We start from the raw sequence: 19,441 nt of genomic DNA on the forward strand, positions 1-19,441 counted from the left end.
GATTCTGCTGCCAATGTACAAAGTATCCTGGTCCAGCCTTACGCCACACATACTGCTACCTCCTTGCCACATGCATCATGCTTCTATTTAAGTCCCAGTTGCAACATCTGTCCAATGTATCCGCTCGGGACATCCTATTTCAATCCCATCAGAAGCATATCTTAGCCTATCTCAGAGGCAGTGCCAGCTGTGAAACCATTCTTGTCATATACCAGCTTTGCTGTAACTTCTGCCCAGCCTTTATACGGGCATTTGTCCTCCCAAATGAATTATCACCACCAAACTGCAGCCAAGAGCAGAATTCATTACCCATTTGCAAAACACTCCACTGACTACAACATGTCCGATTGAAATAGCTGCTTCACAACATGTGGCATAGGGATCTTCCTCGGATCCCCCCTCCTCGTAAACGTAACTTATTCGACTGTCAGTATTCATTTTATTGAAGGTAAGAACAGTTACCCCATCAAAGGTTTTGAAAAGTTTTTCTACAGTTCTAATTTAGTTTGTTACCTCTTTTACTGTACTCGGGTTGCTTCGTTCTTCGTTCTTCATTGGAGCATTGAACTGCACATCAGGGTAAAAGATGCTTCTGTCTCCTCAAATAGTTACATGCTTTAAAAAAAATTGCTCTTAACACAAGTATCTAAATACATTAGCAGAAAGTAAAATTCAATTTACAATAATTTTCTTTATTGCCAGTTACGCATCAAATTAGGTGGCAGTTTAATTGATAATGATTACAAAGATGAGTTTTGCTATTTGGGCATCAAAATAACTGGTGATGGCCAAAGTAGAGAAGATATAAAATGAAGACTGGCAATGGCAAGAAGACATTTCTGAATAAGAGAAATTAGTTAAGATTGAATATAGATTTAAGTGTTAGGAAGTCTGTTTCTGAAGATATTTGTCTGGAATGTAGCCATGTATGGCAGTGAAACATGGATGAAAACAGTTTAGACAAGAAGAGAATAGAAACTTTTGAAATGTGTTGCTACTGAAGATGGATAGATCACATAACTAATCAGAAGGTACTGAAAATAATTTTGCAGAAAAGAAATGTGTGTCCAACCTGACTAGAAGAAGGAATTGGTTGATAGGACACATTCTGAGACATAAGGCATCACCAATTTAGTGTTGGAATGAAGAGTGTGTGTGTGTGTGTGTGTGTGTGTGTGTGTGTGTGTGTGGAGGGGGGCGCACAGGACAGAATAGCATGGAGCCACATCAAACCAGTTTTTAGACTGAAGACCACAACAACAATGACAACAATTGACAAAATAAAAGTGAAGATAGCTGGGCTCTAAATATTGACTTTAACAGCAGTTCAGCATAACTCACTGACGATGTGGCACACAGTACATGGCTTTGCCTTCAAATGAAGTGTCAGTCTGCTGTAAAAGAAATTGCTGTTAAAGACTGGATTACTGTGTGAGATTTTTCTCTCTGCAGCAGTGCGTGAGCTGATATGAAACTTCCTGGCAGATTAAAACTGTGCGCGGACTGAGACTCAAACTGGGACCTTGAAGGCAAAGGTCCCAGTTCGAGTCTCGGTCCAGCACACAGTTTTAATCTGGATTACTGTGATTATTAAAGGAGGTATTACATATCCAACACCTCAGTGGCTGACTATATTCTTAGAGTTCAAGCATATTTTCACCACTTTTCACAAGTAACATATTTGGAAGCACAAAAAGGTGATGAAAATACTGATACATTCTCAGTTTGACAAAATTAACAGAAAAGGTCATTTTCTTGTATGTGGGGGTAAGAAATTTTATTTGGATAAGGCATTTAGACAGGAGAGCTGACAGAAAGGGTGGCTGTTAAGAGGAATGCAGCAAGAAGAAACGTTCTGTGGACTGTCTCTCTTTTAGTATTACAGATTAAACACCTTGCACTACTATCGTTTAAATGTCCCCTCCCCATCCCATGCCTTCTCACAGAATATCTGATTTGAAATTTTACTGTTGTGAAAATGGTATTTATGTTGTTGTTGACAGTTATTTTACTAGGTAAATGTACACAACCCTATGGGGTGGTAAAACTATTTCTGCAACATTCTGCTAATTTGAGCAGTGTCATTTTATTTTTAATCATCTTACTATTTAGCACTTCCAGTTTGACTGATTTGAACAGTAGTTGTTTTAAAATGTACCAGAGCTAGAAAATGCAACAGTTTACAATTGGTGCAAGAAATAACCTAGAAACAACATCAAGTTTAGTGCACACTGCAATACAGAACTGGAGTCCCCAGTGCTGCTGTCTCCTCAGTGACATCTGGGGCACTGACCAATGTTAGCTGCTAACTGTGGGTGGCCTACCTGTTAAATTCCTACCTGCCTTGGTCTCTCTCTCATAGCCACCAGTCACTCTTCCCTCCAACTGTCTCTTCTCCTCTCCTACCCCTCCGATCTCCCGTAGTCCACTCCAACAGTTAAAACTACTCACTCTAGTCGAGCTGCATTGCAAGTTCATAGTTCTCAACCAAAACGGTGTAGCCTTGCAGATGTGTGTGTTTGTCTTCTGTGCTTAATTAGCTCTGAAGGTATACATAACCCAGAAGCGTAGCAAAGTTTTCAATCTTGTTTATGTACCTAACTGTTGTACTTCTATACAATTCACATAGCTTTGTGGTTCATTTTCCAAACATCATTAATTTTCTGTTGTCAACAGGGCTTTAATTTGAATCCTTTACTCTTCAAACAAAAGGATGTTAAAGGGTTTCTAAATGCAGCACATCGTCTAAGTGGAGGTGCTCCAGGAAGTCCAATGGCTCGGAGAACAAAGCATGAAATTAAGTTGTCACAAAAATTAGCAAGAAAATATTCTTCTTCTCCTGAGCACTGGGCTAAGTACCTTCTGGGAACATGCTTCAGGTATGTTTAATCTTGTTATCATTTAAAGGTGCCTGTCAGTGATACTGGTATGATGGACTGATACTAGCTTTGCATTTAGAAAGTAATGTGCTGGCATTTTTGATCAGGAACATCAAGCTCAGAGAGACTTCTTTTGCAGCAGATTAGTTAGAAATGTAAAAGTAATAAAATGTATATTAACAGTTGTAAATAAGCAATTATTTTTAACTAGTCAGTTAATCATTAGACATTGTGCAACTGAATTAAAGGGTCACTTTTTCAAGAACTTGTAATTGTCTCTCATTCCAATGCACAGGAGTTAGGAAACCTGTTTGACACACCTTAGCTTTGGTTTGCCTACCTCCATGTTCTAGAGCAACTGGGAGACTAAATTTGTATCAAAGTTTCTGAAAGGTATATTTTTAAAGTGTTCAACAAAGATAAGGCAGTGGCACCGAGGCTGTTGCCGAACGAGGGGGAGGTGGGGAGGTCTTAGATGGACCCAATGCCATTTTATTCATGGGTGTGATAATGTAACGCATGCACGTGTGTGCGCGTGCGCCTGCCCCCCCCCCCCCCCCCCCCCCCCACACACACACACACACACACACCACAGGAGGGCATGAAACAAAAGTGCTGAAAAAGCACGAAACCCCTTCACTGCTTTGGATCATATTCAAATTTCATTAAATGGTTTTGAACAGTGCCTAGTGTTTATGCCTTGTATACCAGAACAAAAACTGCACTCTCACAACATCCCAAAGGAGTCAGATAATGTTCAATGTGGTCACAACTCCGCAATGTCCTTAGAGTAGGACTGAAAGCTCAGTATGGCAGCAGTGTTGAACAGTGTCCTGTTGCTAACCGTACTGCAAGTATCTGGGAGTCAACACCCCAAGGGAAGCAGTGGTCTAATTGGCACGCTTTATGTCACCCCCTGAGGCATTTCTGTATCAATTTTGAGCTTCTGTGTGTCTGAAATGTTCCCCTTGACCACCCATGAGAAAACTGCGCAATTTCAGTGCTTTGTGTCGCTGTTGTGACCCCCATCAGAGAAGCAGCAAAATAATGGGTGAAATGTGTGTAACTGGGACTGTTATGACCTTCCTGTCATGTGACATGTCCATGGTGGCATTGGGTAGAATTGTGATGAAATTTGGTTCCAGTGTAACATCATTAACCCACCGTAAAGGTCACACAAACTTCCAAGCTGTGGGCTTTTTTGCATGTGTTGATGCCTTGCTGTTTGAAGCATCACTGAACCTGTAACCTAAACTTCAGCTCGTTCACGTTGTGTGGAATTTTCAGTATTCTTCCTTCATAAAAACTATTAATACTAGAGAAAAAAGAACTGAACCTTTATTGTAGGAAATTTAGTGTAGTTTAATTTTGTTCTGTGGCAAATTTTCGCTAGAGGGTGTGGTTTTAGAATTATTCATGAAAAATGTATAAAAGTGATATTAATTGTGTTCTGTTGTAGGGACCATTTGAAATAGGTCATATGTCCACATGAAGTTTTTTGTTCAGAATCAAACAATGGAAAATCCAGGATGGAATGATAGTATTATGAAAGGGATAGGTTTCAGCTCACCATATAGCAGACTTAACATCTGCACTCTGTTCAGAATCACTAATAAGCCCCTCAAAGCATGTATCTTTCCTCCTGACTCGCCCTGTATGTACATACGGTATCTTTCACAGTTCTCTAGACAAATGTACCTTAAGATATGCATTATGGATGGAATCATACTTAGAAATTTTCAAAAAAGTTTTGTAAGTCCCCTTAAATTTGACTAGGTAGATCAGTTAAAATATTGGAGGAAGGTGAGGGCATAAGGACCATGTCAAGTTAATCACTGTTATAATCAGCATTATGTTTTTAATATATGTGCGAAGTTTTTTCTCTGTTATCATGATATAGCTGATGAGAAAAGTATGTGTATTGGAAAAGGAATACTAATTCAAAATCCTAAAAAATGATATATGTTTTGAATGTACAACCATTTTCTGTTTGGTGAAAAGCTCTCGGGTTTCCAGCCAGTGTCAGTGTTAAAGTATTGCAACATTTCAATGAGTGTCATCCTTGTCATCTTCTGGCAAAGTGTCAAGATATGCGGATGCCGTGATTATACAGGCCAAGCGTCCTCCCCCCCCCCCCCCCCGACCCCCCACCCCCCACCCCCCACCCCCCCACCCCCCACACCCCCCACCCCCAAGCTGTGGGTGGTTGTGTGTTCTCTGGACCCCAGGCGAGAAGGGGTTGAGGTTGCAGTGATGGGGCTAGTAGGTGCTCCATTTGCATCTCTGTGTGGGCATTCTGGTTGTGTCTTGCAGTTGTATGGTACTGGTTGCACCCTTATCATATTGCAACTGATGCCAGATGCCAAGTTGCACTAAGTTGATATCCTTCATCTCTGTTGACAAAATGTCATGAACCGTATTTCAATGGATTACTTTATGATGCTTTCTCAATAGCTGGTTGCGCAGCAGAGCACCTTGGTGTTCTGGAAGTCAAGGTGTGGTCTTCCTTGAAGATATGCTCTGCTATCAGTGATTTTTCTGTCTGTCCCAGGGGCACATGCCCGATTTGCTCGTTGCAACATTTCGAAATACAGTGTTGTGTTTTCCCGATGTACTGTTGGCCACATCACAGATGATGCTATACATTCCTGGTACATTCATTTTTAATAAGTTTTTCACAGAACCTAGATGCTCTTTCATCTTCATTGGTTATCAGAAGACAGTTTGCATGTTGGATTTTTTGAATAGTCTTGCAACTTCTTGAGAGTAGTCCCAGGTGCAGAAGGCAAGCATACCTCTTGTCTTGTTCTTCTTCTTCTTACCAGTTTCGAGCATCTTGTCTCTTCTTGAATACCCTATTAATTTGCACTTCTTTGTACCCATTTTTGCAGAATACTTCCTTCAGGTGCTGTAGTTCGTTGAGAAGGTTTCCTTTATCACAGGTGATGTACACTCTAAAAACCATCTTCCAACCACTACTGAAGATGAAAGAGTGGCTGGCCTTTGCAAAAGACCCATTAAAAGTGAATGTAGCAAGAGTATAACCATCACTTGGCAAACACAATGCTGTATTTCGAAAGGCTATGAAGAGCACATCAGGCTTGTGCACCTGGGGCAGACAGAAAATTCAGCAGTATCCGAGCATATCCTCAAGGAAGACCACACCTTGACTTCCAGAATACCAAGGTGCTTTGCCGAACAGTTGCCTCTCGGGACAATGTCACGAAGGAAGCCATTGAAATATGGGTTCACAACAATCTTGTCAGCAGAGATGAAGAACACCAACTAAGTGTGCATGGAATCCAGCCTTAGCAGCAATAAGACAAGAATGTGACAAACCCATTCAACTTGTAAGACACATCCAGAATGCTCGCAGAGAAATGTGAGTAGAGGGCCCACTGCCCTTACCACTGCAGCCTCACAGCCCTACACACCTGTCAACCAGACAATACATGTCCACCTGTAGCCAGGTGGAGGGGACCACTCTATTGGTGTAAGTATACAGTATCTGCTTATCTCAACGGCTTCTGCATATCTCACTTTATCTCACACTTCACCAGAAGATTATGAGTATGACATTCATTGAAATGTCATGGCATTTTAACACTGCCTCCCTGGTACGTACCCGAGAGCTTTGACCAACAGTATATGCCGAGAGAGCCTACATTCTCAGATTTCTGTTTATTTTTATAGTGAACGTGTATCCCTATTGCTTGGCCTTACAGTTTCATTCTGTCCACAGTATCTGGTTCATACACCTACCAAGCTATGTTATGATGTACCGAAGCAAAGCGGCTACTTGTCTACGTACTGCTTATGAGGTCTTAGTAAAAATACAGAAAATGAAGTTGCAGCCTATGGATGAGGTATGTTACAACTTTTTGCAATTGCTAGGCAACTCTTTCATATTCTTCAGAGTCTTTGTCAACAATAAAAAATTGTAAATGTATTTTCATAGTTTTCGGGACTGTTGGTTCGTTACTCAGAGAAGATAAATTGTTAGGAGGGGGTGGGGAGGGGGGAACTAAGACCCCAGAATGAGAAGAACCTGTCTATTGCGTATTCCAACCAGGTGGATACTTCTCATTCTCTGGTCTCTTACACCCACCATTGTGACCTTCCAAATATTTTCTTTCTGTGGATGACAGTAATGGTTTCATAAGCTCAGAACTGGAATTTCACCTTATATACAGGGTATATTAGAAGCAAAATAAAAAGTATACCAATCAAATGTTGTTTAGCTATCAGGGTGATATCAGTCAGCATTATTGCCTTTTCTAGTAACTACATTCATTATGAAGATACGAACAGCACTACATCTTTCTTGAAATAGCTCTCTATATTTTTTATTCAATATACCACTGTCTGTCTCCTCAATGCCAGTTCAAAAATATATCACAGTGTACCATCCACAAAAACATGACTATATTAAAAACAGAAAACAAAATTCACCTGCACTTCCTGTATTAGAAAACAATTCAAGTGCTCAGGGTAAAAAACACCACAACAAGGTAATAAAACATCTGTTTGGAAGGTGGGTTCTTGTCAGGATAGTTTTCTCTGTAGAGTTCCTCTTCCTTAGTAACATTATAGCTACCTTCAACCACAATGTTGTAACCATTCAGTTCTTAAATGAGGGCTATCTTGGCTGTACACCATATATCATTCAAATAACAACGTGTATCTGTATTGTAAGTAAAACATTGCAGTTACTGTTCTGTTAACTTACATGCTCCATAGATGAATAGCATTTCTACCTATTTTCCATTGGTGTATGTTGCACTAGCACAAACATTTAACTTAGGATGGTTGACTGAAATACAGGTGTGCACTTTCCTTGTATTTCCATTTGTTTACTGTCAACTGCAACAAGTGGATGGGTTACTTTGCCCAGTTACCTGCACTGTGAACTAGTACAGGAGAGTCAGTAAGTTTTGTGACACATCTTGAATAGGTTTTGATGGAGGAAGTGTATTACTGAATAAAACAAATATGGTGCTATTAAAAAAAGACTCATTGCTGTTTATCTCTTCATAACAAAGAAATTTACAAGGAAGGTAATCATGCTGATTAATTTTACCCTGGTAGCTAAACAACATTTGTTTCAAACATTTTGTATTTTGCTTCTGTACAAAAAGTTTTTGGGTGGGGATGGTCAGATGTTTTATAACTGTTTCACAGGCAACATTTGCTTGTCAAGGTGGAGAAAGAGTGTATCATAGAATAGTAAGATGGATGGGAAGAGAAGAGACAATAAAATTGATTACCATACGTTAAGCCTAACCACCTATGTTAAAAGAGTCATTGCACCCAAACCTTATATATATATATATATATATATATATATATATATATATATATATAATGGAAGGAAACATTCCACGTGGGAAAAATTATATATAAAAACAAAGATGAGGTGACTTACCGAACAAAAGCGCTGGCAGGTCGATAGACACACAAACAAACACAAACACACACACAAAATTCAAGCTTTCGCAACAAACTGTTGCCTCATCAGGAAAGAGGGAAGGAGAGGGGAAGACGAAAGGAAGTGGGTTTTAAGGGAGAGGGTAAGGAGTCATTCCAATCCCGGGAGCGGAAAGACTTACCTTAGGGGGAAAAAAGGACAGGTATACACTCGCACACACGCACATATCCATCCACACATACAGACACAAGCAGACATATTTAAATATGTCTGCTTGTGTCTGTATGTGTGGATGGATATGTGCGTGGATATTTAAATATGTCTGCTTGTGTCTGTATGTGTGGATGGATATGTGCGTGTGTGCGAGTGTATACCTGTCCTTTTTTCCCCCTAAGGTAAGTCTTTCCGCTCCCGGGATTGGAATGACTCCTTACCCTCTCCTTTAAAACCCACTTCCTTTCGTCTTCCCCTCTCCTTCCCTCTTTCCTGATGAGGCAACAGTTTGTTGCGAAAGCTTGAATTTTGTGTGTATGTCTGTGTTTGTTTGTGTGTCTATCGACCTGCCAGCGCTTTTGTTCGGTAAGTCACCTCATCTTTGTTTTTATATATATATATATATATATATATATATATATATAATAGAAGGAAACATTCCACGTGGGAAAAAATATATCTAAAAACAAAGATGATGTGACTTACCAAACGAAAGTGCTGGCACGCCGATAGACACACAAACATACACACAAAATTCTAGCTTTCACAACCAACGGTTGCCTCGTCAGGAAAGAGGGAGGGAGAGGGAAAGACGAAAGGATTTGTGTTTTAGGGGAGAGGGTAAGGAGTCATTCCAATCCCGGGAGCGGAAAGACTTACCTTAGGGGGAAAAAGGACGGGTATACACTCTCGCGCGCGCGCGCGCACACACACACACACACACACACACACACACACACACACACACACACACATATCCATCCACACATATACAGACACAAGCAGACATATACAGAGGCAAAGAGTTTATATATACTAACATAGGTTGAATCAGTGTCGTATTTCTTAAAGGCTGTTAGTGCAGATTTGTTCAAAACTGAATGAAAAGCCCCCTCAAAATCTGCAAATAACAGACAAGAGAAGAGATTTGAATCAGTGACCTGCAAATGTTCCATTGTACTTTATCTACATATAAAGCAAATTTCCCCCATTTTATGATGAAAAACTATTTTTTTTTTGTCTGTGTGATTTGATGATAAATTTAGTGAATATCTTGAGCTAGCAGATACAAGGCATATATTATTTAGTTTTTTTTTGTCTTGTTTGTCTCTTCTTGTGAAGTACAATAATTACATCACTGTTACAGTTTTAGGTAATTTTCTTTTTCCATAAATATTTTCATTATTGTTTCTAATTTTTTTGCAAGTATTCTCCTTAATCCATAATGATATTGATTAGATAATTGATGGAAAATGGAAGGTACTACCAGCTACAAAAAATCACAAAAAAGAGAAACTCATTCCGTAATTCAAGGCAAGATGAACACACACAATTATTTTGTATTTTGTTGTTAGAAATTTCAGGATGGAGAATTAACAAAAATTAGGAAAGACAACACACACTTTCCCGTAAATGATGGGTAATGCATAGACGCATTTAAAAAAATCAGATCATTGCTCCAGCTTTCAAACTGTTTTTGTTAAACACACACACACACACACACACACACACACACACACACACTTAAAAACTAATGTAGTAATGTAAACTTAGAAACTAACGTGATAATGTGATAGTGTACTTTCTGATCTCTTCACTGTGTTCATATGCCACCTACCATTCATCAGCATGTGAATTGCTGTCTTTGTTATTTAATTTTTTTGTGTGTATTATACATTAGCAGTATCACTGATAGTTAAAATGTGGTTGTGGAGTTAAGGAAGTGTGATTCATGACATTAGACTCACTTTTTACATTTAAATCACGAGAGGCAGAAACTGGTAACTTGTTTACTGATTCATTTATTTGAATCTTTTTCCTTTTATGCTTGTTTCAGGTTTGTTACCGTGTGATGATGCAGCTGTGTGGCGTGTACAGCCAACCAGTCCTTGCAGTGAAACTGCTTTTTCAGATGAAACGAAGTGGTATACAGCCAAATGCTATTACGTACGGCTTTTATAACAGAGCTGTATTGGAGGCCACTTGGCCCTCAGACTGCACTAATTCTAGTCAGCTGCTGTGGAACAAGTTAAGGTTTGTGCACCTTTGAGGTATAGACTGAGGAATAGTGTGAAATACTGGCTGTCATATTCTATGTTTACATATACGTATAATCTGAAATGAGGTTACTGTTTTAGCCGTGATAGTGTGTGGGATGAATTACTGTCATAAGCCTCCATATGGTATAAGATATCACTAATTTTATCTTGTTTTGTGAGACATTTGTAGGAGGGAACAATATGATGACGAATGTACACTGCTGTAATTTCAACACTGAATCACACTGTGATGCACAACTCCTCTCTGGTAATATTTTGCACCAGTCTTGGCTGAGCATCCCTATGATGCTTTTTCAATTACTAAACAAATGTGTGCTCTGCTATTCTTTCGATTTTTGCTATTTCTGCCATCAGTCCTACGTGGTAAAGGTACCAGACTGAAAGTACTAGCCAGGTTTTGTTCAAATGAGAGTTTTGTTAGCTATCTCCTTCCTGAGGATTCTTCCAATGAATCTGCCTGCCTTTCCTATTATTATTATGTGGTTGTTCACTTTAAATCACTTCATATGCATGCTAAAATCAAACAGTGGAAACTCCAGGTAGCAATATCAACTACGTAGGAAAAGATAGATTTCTACTTACCGTAAAGTAGAGACGTGTCTTCTTTATGGTAAGTAGCATTCTATATTTTCCTGCATTGTTCATATGCGTGCTTAGATATGTAATGTAAGTGACTGATTCCAGTGAGTGTTTGGCAATGGTAATCAAATAATAATGGATCTTTCTACCTATTAATGTGCAACATGTTACATTCGGGTTTATGTTGTGGGTTAACTTCCAATCCCAGCACAAGGTGCCAGTGTTATCCCTGCATTTTGTTACAGCTATCCAGCATTGTAATTTCTCTGTATACAACAGTGTTATTCGCTAACACTTCATGGAAATCTGTAGTTATGTGCAAACTGTTCACAATCATTGTTGAAAATGGAAATGATCTATGCAGTTTTCCAATTGCTTGGCAAACTTCATTCAATCAGAGCATATAACAGACTGCTGTTAGAAGTGAGGAGAAAGTTCGTTTGCATTCTGTGTGTAAATTCATATGGATGTTCCATCAGGTGCAACTGCCTTTCCTTTGTTGAGCAATTTTAGGTAATTTTCTATCCCACGGTGACTAATCTAAAGATCTGTGAATTTAGTGTTGGTAATATCTTTAAATGGAAGAACCATGGTGCAACCTTTGTCAGTGAAACAATTTCAAAAAACAAAAATTGGTATTTCAGCCTTCTCTCTGGAATCATCTGTTTCAGTGCGATGATGGCTAGTAAGTGACTTAGTAGATGGATTTGATCTGTGTACAATAATAGTATTTTTCCATTGATACTCATCATTTTCTATGTCAGAGATAAATATTTTGTTGAGGGCTCAAGCATTTGGAGCTGTATCACATTATTGCAAGGTAGGGTTTATCAATATGTGAGTTGGGGTGGCAATCTATAAAACATAGACATTTAGCGGAGATGCTGAGCCACGATAGGCACAACAAAAAGATTCAGACAATTATAGCCTTCGGCCATTAATGCCTTTGTCAGCAGTAGACACACATACACATACATACATACATACACACACACAAACTCACGCAAACACAACTTGCGCACACGTCTGCAGTCTCGGAGAACTGAAACCACACTCAGTTCTCCGAGACTGCAGACGTGTGTGCAAGTTGTGTTTGCATGAGTGTGTGTGTGTGTGTGTGTGTGTGTGTGTGTGTGTCCACTGTTGACAAAGACCTTAATGGCCAAAAGCTATAATTGTGTGAATCTTTTTGTTGTGCCTATCACGACTCGTCATCTCGGCTATATGGTGAGTAGCAACTTTCCTTCTCTGGTATTGTTACATTCCATCCTGGATTTTCCATTGTTTGATAAACATAGACATTTTTCATTCTGGCAAGGCATTTTCACAAAACTTCAATCCCGAACTTTCTCCTTCGAACACCAAAATATTTCCCTGACTGACACCTACATAGGGAGAAATGACCACTGTAATGAAATAAGATAAATCAGAGCCCACACAGAAAAGGCTGTTCAACAGTGGTACAGTGGACAAGCAGTCTGAAAGTAGTTTTGTGAATCCCCTGTCAAACATTTAATTGTAAACTATAGAGTAATCATGAGCTGTAGAATCCTTGTTCCTGCCACCCACTGTAATCGCTTGAGTCTTCTAATCTATAGCATGTAAAAGAACACACCGAAGTTGTAGTAGTTATTTGACAGTGTTCAAGAAATGTCGTCACATTAACTTGGCCTTCAGTTCTATTTGCTGTCAGCAGTATTTAACTTTAATGTCATGTGCACTCATAAAGAAAATCTATTGTGTGGAGATGCAAGTAAATAATCATGCTTAGTAGCCAACAGAGCTACATTGCAATGGAAACCTGAGAAATCCTGTATGTGGTTGTGAGCGGGAAAATAAACAAACTTGTTTGTCGAAAGGTGATAGAATATATCATATGATGATGGAATATATTTAAATTAAAATCATCCACTCCCTTTTCTCTACCTTCATCCCCCTAGCTCACTTAACCATCAACTGTTGAATCTTCACCTCCATTACTACTCTTATTTATTTAATACGTGAGGACAATATTTTTGAACACCAAATGTTGCCCTGATGAATCTCCTCCGTTTTGGGTGCCATGGAATATTTTTTAATTACTCTAATTAATATTCACACATGATGTTGATGCCATCAGCACTTTATGCTATTCTACTTGAAATAAGTTAGCTTTGTCAACCAAATCAACTTCAAAATGAATTAAGGTTGACCAGTTTTGTAATTGACCTCACTTTAGGAGAACAGTGTTCAAGTATTGGAATTAGTCAAATAATATTGCAAGAACAGTTTACAGTATTGTAAAACAGTGCCAGTTTTTTTTTATCTTTTCATTAATAAACAAACCATTTCAATAAAATTCTTATGGATGCATGGCTGTGTCCTTATGTAAATAAAAATTCCAGTATTTTGTCCACTGTCATGAGCACCCTTCAATGGATGGACCACATACAACATGTCACTACAGTTGCACAGGGTGTCTCAGCACAGCAATCACAAATTTTCAGAAGAGATAGAGGACACCTAGATGATGGAAAATCACAGAGCAATGCATGGTCATAAATGTATTCCTGGCATAGTAGGGATGACATAAAATGTAAGAAAGGAAGGACATTAAAAGGGTGAGAAAACATGTTTATTATGCTTAATACAGCTAAAATGCTGGGATGACTTGGGCTGGTGTATGCAGTAGATGCCTGCAACATCATATGCGTGATCATCGTGACCACACTCGCTGTGAAGCTTCGCTTTGTCTGCCAACACAGTGGAAGTAGGATGGCACCTTACACAAATGTGGAGCTGACAGATATACATCTGGTATATAATCCCGCTCATTGCAATGAGTGAAGCGCACAGCGGTTGTACGCCCGTTGTTACCCCATGAGGCAAACTCCCTGCCACATGTTCTTTGCACACACAGACAGGAGGTTGTCCAAAAGGGAATCCTTCAATGAGAGGAGACAACAAGGTAAGCAAACGCCTGACAATGATAGCCAACGAGGAGACTGTGCTAGGGCTGATACACAACAATCCTGGTGTCAGTACAGGCAGTGTCTGGCGGATCCTGCATGACAACTTCATGTGCCAGTACTACATCCACTGTGCTAGCCCGTTCTTGTTACCCCAACATTTGGCATCTTTCTTCAGGAAGTACTGTTGCACCTATTGAACAACACACACATTCCCATTGTGAAGTGTTCTGTCATATGGTTGCAGCATGATCGGGCCCCCTACATTACAGTCTTGATGTGCGTCACCATCTGAATGCAATGTAACATCATCATCGGTCAGCCAGAGTGATCAGGTGCATTGGCCTATGGGATCGGCAGACCTCACTTACCTTGATTACTTCCTCTAGGGATACACCAAGACATTGGTGTACAATACTCCCCTTCACAGTGCTGAGAACCTCGTTGCGCACATTATGGCAACTGCCGGGGATGTCTGGAACACATCCAGTATTTCCCAGACATTAGGTCTTCCATGCACCAGAGATGTGAAGCATGTGGCATGGTCCAGGGTCGTAATTTTGAATACCTTCTTGGACGATGATCATTGTCCATTATTGTTCTTACTACTCGGTTTCTTCTGTACCACACATAATAAACAATGTTTCTCAGCCTACTCGATTCCTTCTTTTCTTGTGTTTTTATGGCATCACTACAGCATTGAGCTGAAACACCCTTTATATGTTCAGAGGGCACATACCTCATAATGTATTAATTGGTCCCTATACCTCAAGTTTTCAGATGACATGGGCACGTTGGCATCCATTTGTTACTGGAATGAGAGGAGAGGGAGGAGGAAGATCAGATACTTTATTGTTTAAGGTTTTTATTTTTTATTATTTGTCTTCTGTGAATGAAGCAGCAACTGCTGCCGTTATGTAATGATTATTAGGCACATCCGGGTTTTACCTGAAACAGTTCAGCTCTCCCTCAGCCTTGATAGAATGGCACATAATCACTATAATGAGATCTTACTATAGTTCAATTCTTTTATCTTGGCGGCTCGCGCTTGCCCGCCCAGATGCGGGAGATTGCTGCGTTGCTAGTTGCACACGACGCACGCGCCAATAGAAGCAGCGCCATAGTATAGCATAGTTCGCAAGCTTACGTTTAGGGGGGAGCGCGCAGTTCATGAAGTAAAGCCACCACGGCCGCATTAACCCTTTCACTGCTACAAAGACGTGCTCCCTGCATTCCGCGCTGTGCGCGATTTTGTCACTGCACTGCTCGCCTGTGCAGACACATCGTGTTCTGACTGCTTTGACACACTTATCAATCGATTCCACAAAAACTATTTGGCCCAAAAATTAGATTTTTACACATCTTCTTGACTGATACCTTCCCCCCATAAATGACTTAATTTTGTTTTGATGTTCAACGCAGTTATTATGCAACATTAAATATAGTAAACCATTGCACGAAATTTTGAAGAGTTTGCAGAGGTAAAAGATCATAGAGTATACTTTCCGTACGGTCGATTTTAGTTGCCACAATGTTGAGAATGAAATGTGGGCAAGATACCTAAATTTCATTTAAAATTTACTGTATAACAATAGTTCATTTAAGTACCACATAGGTGTCAATATGTAATATTGAGAAATATTCCGTCTTTCGCGACTGTAACAAAAGTTTTATTTACACTGAGCACGTTTGGCTTTATTTTAAAGCACTTCAATCAATCAAAAGGAAGTATACAAAATACATTAAACAAAACTGTGGACTTACAAAAACATTAGGACTTGAATATACCGTCTATCAGTGAAGTGCTCTGAGCTACGTCAAATATAATTTTTGTGTGTGGCACACACAAACATCGTTTATTTGCTAAAACACTGATCTGCCAACACAAATGTTGAATATTGTGTTACCGCAACACAAAACTACGAAAGGTGACTTGGCAATGGAGGAGACAAAATACTGTCCACTGAAGATGCTTCAAAAGAGAGAAACGCATCTGGTCTAAATAAGCCCCTTATTACAGTTGCAGAAGAGGAATATATTTCAGTACCATTGGTAAAACTGCGACTGTGGAACAAAAACAAGAAAGAGAACATGAGTACCATTGTGTATGTGCCATACCTTTCCTTGATTGAAGTTCTTTAAAATAAAGCCAAACGCGCCCGGTGTAAATAATACTTTTGTTACAGTCGCGAAAGACGGAATATTTCTCAATATTACATACGACACCTATGTCGTAATTAAATTAAATGAGATATTGTTATACAGTAAATTTTATATGAAATTTAGGTATCTTGTCCACATTTCATTCTCAACATTGTGGCAACTAAAATTGACCATACGGAAAGTATACGCTGTGGACTTCTACCTCTGCAAACTCTTCAAAATTTCGTGCAATGGTTTACTACATTTAATGCTGCATAATAACTGCGTTGAATATCGAAACAAAATTAAGTCATTTATGGGGGGAAGGTATCAGTCAAGAAGACGTGTAAAAATCAAATTTTTGGGCCAAATAGTTTTTGTGAAATCGAATGATAAGTGTGTCAAAGCAGTGGGAACACCATGTGTCTGCACAGGCGAGCAGTGCAGTGATGACAAAATCGCGCACAGCGCGGAATGCGGCGAGCACGTGTCTGCAGCAGCGAAAGGGTTAATGAAGAGACAAAGCACTAGAAATTTCAAAAAATTGCTTTCAGACGAATATAATTCGTGAAGTAAGGCACTTCGATATTGTTTTTAAATAGTGAAAATATAAAGCACCGCATAAGGTTTGAACTCATTACCTTTTGCGTAGCAGCCCAACACCTTAACCGTTACGCTAAGGCACCTCGTCCAACTACACAGCGCCATGAGGACTATAACACCTCATGCAAAATAGTGACAAACACTGTTGGTATGACTATGAATTACTCACGCTTCGTCGAAGTACAATAGGAAATAAACAATTACCACTGTTCTTGCGAAAAAACGGTTCGTGAGAGTGATACAAACACCTTTCCTTGCTATCACCTGAATTAGGAGTCTTATTGCTTGTTTGGTTTAATTATTTAATAGAATATGAAGCAATTTGTATAAAGAATGCTTTTTCCAAACTTTCTATAAAAGAATGTCTGCTATCAAGACATTACTTTTGTTCTATTACTTTATTTATGACTGAACGTTTCTAAAACTGAAGACACTCGTCCATGCTCTGCACTGCAATCGAGATGTGGCAACGTCGTTCTCTGTTCATTGGCTGACTGTGTTTTGTGATGTCAGATGCGCAGAACGAACCTAAACTCGACCGCCAACATAAATGACGCGCACTTGAGTACACGTGCTGATGAGACTGCCAATATGATGACAGTTTTATTCATACGATGACACGATCACACACACAGTATAACTGTATTGACAGGGACTCTTGATTGTGGAAGCTTGTGCTCGTACGTCAACCAGTCTTCCACATTTATGCATATTTATTTTTCTTAAAACTGGTACCTGTCTTCCATTAAGTTTTTATCTCAGTCTTTTCTAATCTTTTGTAATGTGGCAGAGAATTTCTTGGTCCATCTACCTCATTTCATATGTCTACTTCTGTTTCATTCTCATTATGGTCATATTTAAGTCTGTGTTGTGTACCAATAACATGCTACAGTCTGATTAAAATTACTTGTTAGTTTACACATCACACTTTGGAGATTGTTTCCTTCATGCCCAAAGTATTCGCTGTTGCCAAAGTGCCACAGCAAATGCTCAGTTCTCTTACCGTACCTTGTCAGACTTGCCTTCTTGATGTGTTTGTCTCCTGAATCCTGGGACTACCCCTTTTATTTTGCATTTCATCAGACATGATAATCACACACACACACACACACACACACACACACACACACACACACACACACACACACCATTTCAAACAATGCCCAAAATATATCTTTAAAAAAAAGGGGAAAAAACGAAATTCAAGACAACTAAAGTTAGTATCTCTTTGCTTTCCATATTTTGGGAAGTGATAATATGGACCAAAACAAGAAAAAAATGTCCAGTAAACTTGTGCTCTAAAATGCATACCTTAAGAGCTACTAGCATGTGTTCATTTGCAGTGCTTTGGAACACAACTGTTATAATGAACAAGTGCTCATAACTTTTAAGGTATGCATTTTAGAGCACATGTTTACTGGACATTTTTTTCTTGTTTTGGTCCATATTATCACTTCCCAAAATATGGAAAGCAATGAACTTGCAGTAGAAGATATTTGCTTCACGGTATGGAAGTCGAAAAATTGCTTGTTGCTCTTAAGACACGCATTTCCGACTCTACCTTTACTGCGACTTTTTTGCTTCTAGTATCATGTACTTTCAACTGTATGCCTTTACACCATTAATTATGATACACCCTGTGTATAAAGTGTAATAGGTATCCTTCAGAGCAGATAGATCTCTCATAGATGTGCTGATCTCTCAGTGATTTTCGTGTTTACCTAAGTTTGACATCTCTAGACTTTAAGATTTATGCTGTGATATTGACACTTTTTATTTTCATCAGCATTTATTTACATGATAATATAACTAAAACCAAACCACCTCAAAATCAAGTTTATGAATGCAGTTTACGAACACAAAATAACCAATTTGTAGGTTTTTTTTTTGGCAGTTAATGTAGAACGAATGCTTCAAAAGGCTGCACATATCATATAAAATTCTTGTTGTGTGTTGGTTCATGTTCACAGAAATTTGAATGAATCAGCCCAAGTCATGGTATGGAAACCAACCCCCGAAACATCACAGAACCACCTCTGGCCTGAACTACACCCTTCACACACTGCAGGTTAAACACCTCATTGGGCAGTTAGCGCACTTGATGCCCTGCTTCATTTTAAACAATTCAAAACCATGGTGAAAACCATGTTCTGTTGGACCACACTTAACACCTCCAGTCAGGTGCTGTTCAGCTTGTGTGATGTTTGGACCATAGAAGACCTGCCACAAAGTTTGCTCAGAAACTGGATGAGATCAGTCTGCATTCACAGACAGCAGAAATTTGTGTAGGATTTCAAACCAGTTGTCCTTAACAAGGCATAACACTTGTTCTTATGTAATGCTACGTGGCATTCCTTGCAGACAAACTAAGCAGCTGTGTTGATCCAACACCAAACTGGGCAACTTCATTTGTGGCTTTGTCAGAGCCATGTCCAAGCACAATAGCCCCGTTTTGCCATTCTGTCACACCTCCTTATTGACCCATGCTACTGCACTGATACTGTACAACTGGCCGACATATACTCACTGTGTCCCTGCCATGACTTACGTCAATAGTGGAGGCTCACATGTCACCTAGTACCATTTCTA

The 19,441-nt window shown here is 39.3% G+C and overlaps 1 protein-coding gene across 3 annotated transcripts in view; it reads left to right on the forward strand.

Moving 5' to 3' along the window:
• LOC126412139 (DENN domain-containing protein Crag) overlaps positions 1 to 19,441 on the forward strand; it is a 302,966-nt gene that overhangs the window by 104,972 nt on the left and 178,553 nt on the right. For all 3 annotated transcript variants that reach the window (XM_050081588.1, XM_050081589.1, XM_050081590.1), the window contains exons 14-16: positions 2,677 to 2,879; positions 6,622 to 6,745; positions 10,358 to 10,554. In XM_050081588.1, the coding sequence (XP_049937545.1) occupies positions 2,677 to 2,879; positions 6,622 to 6,745; positions 10,358 to 10,554 (524 nt within the window). The remainder of the gene's footprint in view (positions 1 to 2,676; positions 2,880 to 6,621; positions 6,746 to 10,357; positions 10,555 to 19,441) is intronic.

The sequence above is a fragment of the Schistocerca serialis genome, chromosome 7 (assembly GCF_023864345.2).
Source record: "Schistocerca serialis cubense isolate TAMUIC-IGC-003099 chromosome 7, iqSchSeri2.2, whole genome shotgun sequence".
NCBI classification, from domain to species: domain Eukaryota; kingdom Metazoa; phylum Arthropoda; class Insecta; order Orthoptera; family Acrididae; genus Schistocerca; species Schistocerca serialis.